The 8,855-nt window shown below is 46.9% G+C and overlaps 1 protein-coding gene across 2 annotated transcripts; it reads right to left on the reverse strand.

Annotated features, from left to right (window-relative positions):
- Positions 1-427: 427 nt before the first annotated feature.
- Pebp1 (phosphatidylethanolamine binding protein 1) lies at positions 428-7,664 on the reverse strand. Of its 2 annotated transcripts, none has more exons than XM_010604087.3 (4): positions 7,417-7,664; positions 6,039-6,148; positions 5,215-5,315; positions 428-1,404 (listed from the first exon to the last, which is right to left on the reverse strand). In XM_010604087.3, the coding sequence occupies exons 1-4, from the start codon at positions 7,549-7,551 to the stop codon at positions 1,187-1,189; spliced, it is 564 nt and encodes a 187-aa protein (XP_010602389.1). In that variant the 5' UTR covers positions 7,552-7,664; the 3' UTR covers positions 428-1,186. The 2 variants fall into 2 exon arrangements, with proteins under 2 accessions (XP_010602389.1, XP_010602388.1); XM_010604086.3 differs by having other exon boundaries at positions 428-1,462; positions 5,273-5,315; positions 7,417-7,663.
- Between the last annotated feature and the right edge of the window lie 1,191 nt (positions 7,665-8,855).

Genomic DNA, 8,855 nt, shown 5'->3' on the forward strand with positions numbered 1-8,855 from the left:
CAAGAACCCTATGAGGGAGAGCTGTCCATCAGCTTCAGACATCCTTCTTGGTGGGGATATGACCCGGTGGTACAGCTTATCAAGCACGCTCGAGGCCCTGGGTTCCAGCCCCAGCAATGCAAAAATAAATAAATAAATAAAACTGTCTTAGGCCAAAAGAATCTTGAAAGAAGCAAAAGATCTTTCTGGACCAGAAAACTCTGCCTAAAGTCTTGTAAAGAGTTCTTAAGAACCTCCCATCTGAAGGTTGCTCCTGCTGTAGCTGCCAGCACCTGCGAAGCCGTTCTGGTGAGAGGAGCCCGTGGATCAGAACCCAGCCTCTCCTGCTGCTCAGGGAAAAGGGTTGCCTTCACCCTCAGAGCTCATCTTCTGATTTCTCTCTTTTATGAAACCCACAGAATTAAGCAAAACCCACGGAGGTCAAGACTGTCAAGTGTTTTCACTTTTATTCAGTGATAAGCAAACACCAGAATTAACAGTAAGCAACTCTAGCCCAGTTTTTCTCAGACCAATGACAAGGGACCAACTTAGCAAGCACTAATTTAAGGACCCTGACAATCTGTCACCCCAGCCCACGTAGTCTAGGTGGCCAAGCCTCAACAAGAGCAAGGCCATCCCTCCTACCACTGTTTCCAGCTGCACCCTTTAAAGGACCCAGAGCAGGACCCTGACACCTTCTAAGCCACCAGAAATGTAACACTCTGTCCCGGTTAACCAAAGACAGGAGCCTCTGGTCTTCCCACACTGTGAAAATCCATCTCAGAAGGTGCCTTGGGCACAACTCTGGACTCACTCATGAAAGCAGCGACAACCCATCTTTTTTAGCTTCCTTTACAGATTCTTTGATAATTTGCTCTCTTCCTGTACACTTGGTCTTTTTGCCTGGCTTTTTCCCCCTTAAATCTTGGGCTGCTATGCTTTTATTAACAATGTGATGATCACATCATAGTACCAAAATACCCCCCAAAACAGAGCTCAAATTTGACCCAAACATAAACTGGGATGTGTGACTATCTAGAACCCCAAAGGACAAGCAGCAGGAAAAAGTCACCCTAAACCACTGTGGGACAGATCGGGTCTCATCTGTGCAAAGGGAGTGGGACAAGGGAGAAATCTACATGCATCACTGAACGGAACTCGAGAACACTGCGTGGGGTCTCAGGACCATAAAACCTTGGCGTTTCCCCTACTTCCCAGACAGCTGCTCGTATAGTTTGGGGACGTAGTCATCCCACTCAGCCTGGTAACACGTGCCGGCCAGGGGGGCCCCGAGCTGGTACTTCTTGCGGAAGGCTGCCACCTTGAACTTGCCACGGTGGTCCCCAGATCGGTTGCTGAGGATGGGCTCATCACACTTTAGAGGTTTGTCCTGCTCGTAGACCAGCCAAACATAGCGGTGGAGGCCTGTGCCACTGGGAGGCCCGGAGCCCACATAGTCAGAGAGGACCGTGCCACTGCTGATGTCATACACATAGCGGTGGAGGCCTGGAGGGAGAGGAAGAACGGAAGATGATTACACCGGAGGCACCTGAGGTGGAGCCTTCCCGTTTTCAACTGTTTTAAATCAGAAGGGCCCAGACCACCATATCACAGGGCACTGAGGGTGCGCAGCAAGAGGACGAAATCAGGTCATTCACCCACTGAACGCCACGGGTGCAAGGCCGCTGCCAGGGGATCAGGTTCAAGCCCATCATTCCAGCCCGATGACCTGCAGGCGCCAGCCTCTGACCAACCCACATCTCACCTCCAATGTGCTCTCTGCACCTCACTCCGCCCACTTCCACTTCCGGCCCATCTCCAGCCATTCCCACCACCCCCAACAGAATGCTGATCTTCCTTCCGAGTCGGTAACGGTAACGGTAACGGTAACGTAAGTAACCAGAGCTCTAACTCTGTAATTGAATCTTCCTGCTAGAAGTAAAACCCCCAGAAGCTATGGCATTTGTCCTGTTGCTTCTTATCACTTTAAAATGCTCAGCACATAGGAGGTACTAAGTAACATGAGAAACGGAGGAAAAAGTCAAATCTTGGGGTGGGTGCCTTCATACCACAGTCAAGCCAAGGCAGGCTAATGGAGAGTATTAGTATTCTTCTGTCTCTTCAACTTACTTTCTCGGGAGACTACAGACTTGTTTTGAAATTACCTAAGCTTCCCTTAATCACAGCCAAGGATTTATTTTTTTGACACAGGATTTGCTACGTCATGGAGGTTGGCCATGAGCTCACTATATGGCCCAGGCTGGCCTTGAACTCACGGCAAGCCTTCTCCCTCGGGCTCCTCGAGTGCTGGGATTACAGCTGTGTGCCTCCAAACCCAGCAGCAAAGAATGTTTTTGACACATTAGCAACAATCTTATAAACTCATTGTGCACCTTGGCTTTATTTTTTTCTTTTTCTTTCTGTTTATAGTACTAGGGATCAAATCTAGAGGCATTCTACCGCTGACCTACGTCATCATCTCTTTTCATTTTTTATTTTGAGACAGGGTACCACTAAATTGCCCGGGCTAGACTGGAACTCCAGATCCCACTGTCTCTGCCTATCAGGTAGCTGGGAAGAAGGCATGAGCCACCACACCTGGCTAACTACGTAGCTTTCTCCAAGATCCAATTAAGTACTAGTAACAAATAAGCATCATGAGCTTTTTTAATAAGTTGTTTCTTTTAAGTTACACAAACAAACTGCACATCAATGTTCACTGCTGCACTATTTGTAACACCCAAGAGCTTGGAGGCAACCCAAATGTCCATCAACTGAGGACTGGTTATTAAACAAGGTGGTATACCCACAAAATGTGGTATTATTCCACCTGAAAAAGACATTTGGACACATGCTGCAAGATGGAGGAAGCCTGAAGATATCATGGTAAGTTGTCCAAAGTAGTCCGACTCATTGAACACACTGGGGAACACTAGTTGCCAGGAAGGGCTGGGGGAGAAGTGGGGTGCTGCTGTTCAGTGCACACAGCTTCCCTTTGGGAAGATGAAAAAGTTCTGGACAAGTGTTTAACAATAATGTGAGTATAGTTTATACCAGTGAACTGTACCACTTGCAGAATTAACAGTGAGATTTGTGACTTTTTACTGTAGTTTAAAACATTGTTAAATACTACCACTTCACACACAATAGAATGTCTAAAATTAAAAAGGACCAGCAGCAGGGCACGCATATGCCTGTAATCCTACCTACTTGGGAAGCTGAGACAGGAGGATTCCAAGTTCAAGGCCAACCTAGGTAACTATGCACGAACCTGTCTCAAGATAAAAATGTTTTAAAAGGCTGGGGACATAGCTCAGTGGTAGAGCCCTTGCCTAGCAGACATGAGGCCCTGAGTTCCCTCCCAGAACCACAAAAAAGAAAAAATAAAAGACTGTCAATATTGTTTTTGTTGTTTATTTTTTGGTACTGGGGATCAAACTCAGGACCTTGAGTTTGTGAGGCAGGCGGTGGCACCACTGAGCTAAATCCTTGGCCCTGTTTGTTTGTTTTGAGGTAGGGTCTAGCTACGTAGCCCAGGCTGGCCTCGAACTTACGGCAATCCCCTACCTCTGCCTCTCAAGTGCTGAGATTACAGGTGTGCACCACTATGCTGGGGAAGACCAACAATATTTAATTGGGGTGTGGAATTACAGAGATTTTACTTCAAATATGTTGACCAGAGTATAAAGTTTTCAACCATTTCAGTGAACTCTTGGGCAATTTTTATGATACAACAATTCTACTCCTAAACATAACATATACCCAAGAACCATAGAAACTCCTGCCCATAGAATAAAAGCAAAGCATGCAACCGCTTTATTCAAAACACCAAATACTGGGCCGGGGATTTAGCTCAGTGGTTCTGCCTCCTGCCCCACAAGCGCAAGGACCTGAGTTCTATTCCCGGTACCAAAAAAGTATATATACAGTTGAAAAAGCCAAATACTGGGGACAATGCCCATCCAGAGGGGAGTGCTAACTAACCACGGTGCACATGGGAATACTACCTAGCAACAAAAAAGAATAAATCAACTGCTACAAGCATTGACTTGGCAGGATGGGGAATCAAAACCCCAAATCACCCAGCCTGACTCCATCTATCGAGCTGCAAGTGCAGCAGAAATGACCTAGGACAATAGGCACGTAAAACAGTGAGCTCTAAGGGATTCACGGAAAAAGGCCCCACACATGCCAAAAACTCTCTGGGTGATAAAGTGACTTCTGTCTTTTTGAAATGCTTACATGTGTATGCAGCAGTCAGATTTGCTACCTGAAACCTTATGATCTATATTTATTTACTATATGGACTCTGGACCTTACTAGAAGAATCTGAAAAGAAAAATGAATTACCGAGGCTTTTTTTAAATGCTCCTTCTCGAGAGAATTGCTTTATGCTCATGTGTATGCTCCCCATAATTAAATTGCCTGATTTTATAACTGCCCTGGAGAACTTAACAGATCCCTAGGAAACCTGGCCCTCTACCCTCCCTAGTATGAATGCACTCGAGGACTCAAAGCCATCTGGAAGCTTCGGGGCCGGAGCTCATGACCAGCAGTCCTTATCAGGCACTTCTTATACCGCTTCATGGCAGAACGGTGTGCACAAAAGCTACTCTTCTGCCTGCTTCACCCACCATCATCTCCGTTCCAGCAATGGAAACATGCTGTGCCCCAGTGCGCCCTCAGGCGTGCTCAGGGGAGTCGCAGGATAACCATCTCTCATCGGCCTTGCTTTACGTAGAACAGGATCAACGGTGTGTGGACTGACTTCAATCCAGCTCGAATACAGCCATCTAGATCTTTCAGATACTAAACTAGATTTGGGGAGAAGGGAGCCATAAAGTGATGTACTAGATAATTTTTTATAATCAATTTGAAAACTATGATCATTTCTGAGTCTCTTTCAAAAAATTAGATACTCAGAGATCACATATGACAAAGGCTGAATAGAGAGCAGAGATGACTCGACTGTGCTCAGCCCATGTGTACCCCCAGAAGGCCCTTCTACAGCACTGTTTCCCTCTTGTCTCTCCTGCTTCTTAAAAGCCCACATCTGAGCAGTCCACGAAGTTCCAGCCACCCCACACTCCAGATCTGAATGTGCTCAGGAAGGCAAATGCCTTAAGGGAACCCAAGCAGCCTTCTTTCTCCAGTAGGCTCATAAATAAAACAAATTCTAATGTGCATCCAGCCTCTCCTCCTGCCTCCCCACCCCTGGAACCAGTCTTTACCAACCTGTGCCACTGGGAGGCCCGGAGCCCACATAGTCAGAGAGGACCGTGCCACTGCTGATGTCATTACCCTTCATGTTGACCACCAGAAAATGGTGCCATTCCCTGTGCGGAAGAACAGAGCGCGTCAGCACCACAGGCTGGGGCACTCACTGCACAGCGGAGAGAACTTGCACTGAGCACATGCCCCAGCCCAGACACACAGCAATGAACAAGACACAGGCCCTGTCTTTCCGACCATTGCAAACCTCGTGCCTGCAAAAGGAGTGCCCAGATCCTTCATCGCCCTGAAAGTCTCTGAGGCAAAAGTCAGCATGCTTTGAAGGGGCCCAAGAGCCATGTCTCCAATGTTTTGAAGCTTTGGAATCCATACTATCTGCCACTGCAGGAGGAAAGCAGCCACAGAGACATATATCAACTATCACGTTTGGGTTCCGACTCAGCTCTATTTATGAACACTGAAATTTGAATTTTGTTTAATTTTCACATCTCAAAATATTTTTTTCCCCAGTGCCAGGGAATGAACTCATTCATGATCTCGTGCTTGCCAGGTAGGCACAGCGCCATTGAGCGACATCCCTGGTCCCTTACAAAAATTTTTTTTTTTTTTTTAGTTTTTTCCTCATCTGAAAAATGTAAAACAAATTCTTAGCACACAAACACAGCCAAAGATGACTATTGGAAGTTTAAAGGTTCCTGCCCAAAGGCAAAGAGACAGGAAATGGACACTCCAGCTTAAGCAAAGCACAGCATCCCAAATCAAGTTCTCTCTGTGTGGCAGAGGAATTAACACCAGGTAGGTCATGCTCTTCGTTTTTCCCAACTTGCCTGAATTTGGGAGACTGCCTGCTGGGAGCATCCGGGTCTGTCAGGACCAAGGTGTAGAGTTTCCCTGGATCCAGACCATCCCAGGAAATGCTGGTGGGTCTGTTTTTAACCTGTAGAAAGGAGCCACTGTAGAGTTAAAATGCCAAAAATGATGACGAAAGCAACTATTTCTTTGATTCTTTGATTCTCAGATTCTTCAAAGGTAAAACAGTCAATTATTAATAAAAATTACTGGATTTTTGCCTGTACTGGGTGCTGGGAGCCAAAGTTTTATATATACCTATTAGTTATCTTAAGTCTCAACAACACTATGGGGCTAGTAGCCTAGCAGGTGAATAACAGAAAGAGGTGAGGCCAGAATCTAACCTTGGTCCCAGGGCCTCCTCTCAACCACAACTAACACTCTGACAGGAATGGCAAGGTCTCTGGATTTGGAGACCAGGAAGTTACTTGGTGCCTGCTAAAATGAAATAAATCTGCATTAACTAGACATTTAAAAGTGAAAGAGGGAAGGCCGGGCGTTGTGGCGCACGCCTGTAATCCCAGCACTCAGGAGGCTGAGGCAGGAGGATCGCTGTGCGTTAGAGACCAGCCTGAGCTACATAGTGAGTTCCAGGTCAGTCTCACTACATAGTGAGACCCTGTCTCAAAAAACCAAAAAAAAAAAAAAATAAAAAAAAAAAAAGAGAGAGAGAGAGAGAGAGAGAAGGCCTGGGCAAAAAATGAGCAGGGAGGCTGGGTAGAGGAGAGGATGGAACAACCTCCAAGATGTTCAATTCATATTTCAAACACCTAGAATAAACTCCGTAAACATCCTAAACAGTGAAAGCTCTGGGTAATTTATTCACACCTTGCCAGGAGCTTCATAACCAGCAACTAGCAACCTTGTCGAGAAATCTAGTTTCTCAGAGGCCCAAAGCCAAAGAGTAAAACAAGGCCGCTGAGCTGGATCCTTCCAGCCAGCTGCAGGGCACATTCCCTTTGGCTGGCTGCGCGCTTTTGACCGCTAAAACAAAGGAGAAATCGCCGGGAGACGCTGACCACCGGTTACGTAATACGTCACTGTCGGGTGGGGCACCTGCTCTCCAAACCCAGGCCAGAAGAGCCGAGATCACAGGGAGCCATCGGGGAGGGCACAGCTTATGCCGTGCCCAGCAAGATGCCTATTCGGCCCTGCCCCCAGGATCGAGGGTGTTTCTGGGCCTAAGCTTCTCCTGTGCTTGGAAGCCCCAGGAAAGTGGATCAAGGTCTCCCGCAGGCCTCGTTCCCTGGCCGATCGGGGTGGCTCCTGAGCCTGCAAAGCCCTCCCGCCCCGTCTCCGCGGGCCCCTCCGCTCCCCGGCACAGGCCTCGCAGCGCTCGGCCCAGCTCCGCGGTACCTGGGTGGGCGTCAGCACTTTGCCCAGCTCGTCGACCTCCACCCCGCCATAAGCGACCCGCAGTGGGTGCTTGGGCTGCTCCTCCACTTCCTGCAGGCTCAAGGGCCCGGTCCACTTGCTGACGTCTGCCGGCATGGCGACACGGAGCGGGGGGTTAGGAACTAGCTGCAGCCAAAGACACGCGCACGCGGAGAGCAAGACTCTGCCCAGTCCGCAAACTGGCGGGAGGAGGCCAGACTCAGAGGCCACGCGAGCGCACTCCCGCCCCGCCCCTCCCGTACCTCCAATCAGCAGCGAGGCCCGGCCCTCTCTGATCTCTGATTGGCCATGCTCCGGTAACGCGGGTCGTCTCGCTCTGTCGAGTCAAAGCAACTCGCTGTGTGCTGTAGCTGAGTTCTCCGGTTCAGTAGCTTGGCGTGCGACCTCGTTTCCCGAAGTACAATTGAGGTAGTGTTTTTTTGTTTTTGTTTTAAGCTTATTGCACGAATCCTTCCTCCACACTTTCAGTTCAGAGATGATAAGGACCGCATCTTTTACATTTTTAAACTCAGTGGTTCCGGCGCCTGCCTTGCAAGCACAAGGACCTGAGTTCGATCCCCGATGCCAAAAAAAGCTTGTTTTTCATCGTTTTCGTGTATTTCCATTTGATAACTACATGGCGAGAAGGCCTGAGAGACCATGGAGCATATTCTCCGCCAACTAATATTTTGCTCACATATTTCGTCTCTCCTTACCCACTTAATCCTCACAATGTTCTTGTGATCATGTGACCACCACGATGATTCTTTTTTTTTTTTTTTTTTTTTTTTTTTTTTTTTTTTTTTTTTTTTTTTTGCCGACAATGGCTCTGCCTTTCCCAAAAGTGCCCTTCCCGTGGCTGCTGCTTGCTTTCTTTTTGCTGAACATGAGCACTATTTAGTAGAGCTCAGCTAATCTGACCCTGGAGCGCCCTTTCGCATTACTACCTCCCTCTAAAGAATAAAAAGTTATTTTCATTTATTATAAAATAATGCAAGCTTATTGTAGAAAACTCAGAGGAAAAAAATCCTAAGTAAATAAGCATTTTTATTCCACTACCTGGATTTAAACATTAGGAACAATATAGGGTGTGTCTTGCCAATTTAAAAAGTGTTTATGAGTCTAGATTATTTGCCCAAAAATCGCTTGTATCCTACCATCATAGAATATCTGTATCAAAAACATTATCATTTGTAGTGGCTTCTTTTCATCTAGATGCACCATAATTTATTCAACAAATCTGTTGATGTTAGAGGTTTACTGTTTTGTTGGGGTGGTTTTTTTGTTTTTTTGTTTGTTTTACAAATATTGAAATCCATAAATGTTTAAACACTTGCCATGTCTTAGGAAAATGTATTGGACAGGGGCTTGTGTTCATGTATTAGGTGAAAGGATATCACCAAACCTAAAAACATTAAAAG

The sequence above is a fragment of the Fukomys damarensis genome, unplaced genomic scaffold (genome assembly GCF_012274545.1).
Source record: "Fukomys damarensis isolate Sample0158 unplaced genomic scaffold, DMR_v1.0_HiC HiC_scaffold_12, whole genome shotgun sequence".
Classification (NCBI taxonomy): Eukaryota; Metazoa; Chordata; class Mammalia; order Rodentia; family Bathyergidae; genus Fukomys; species Fukomys damarensis.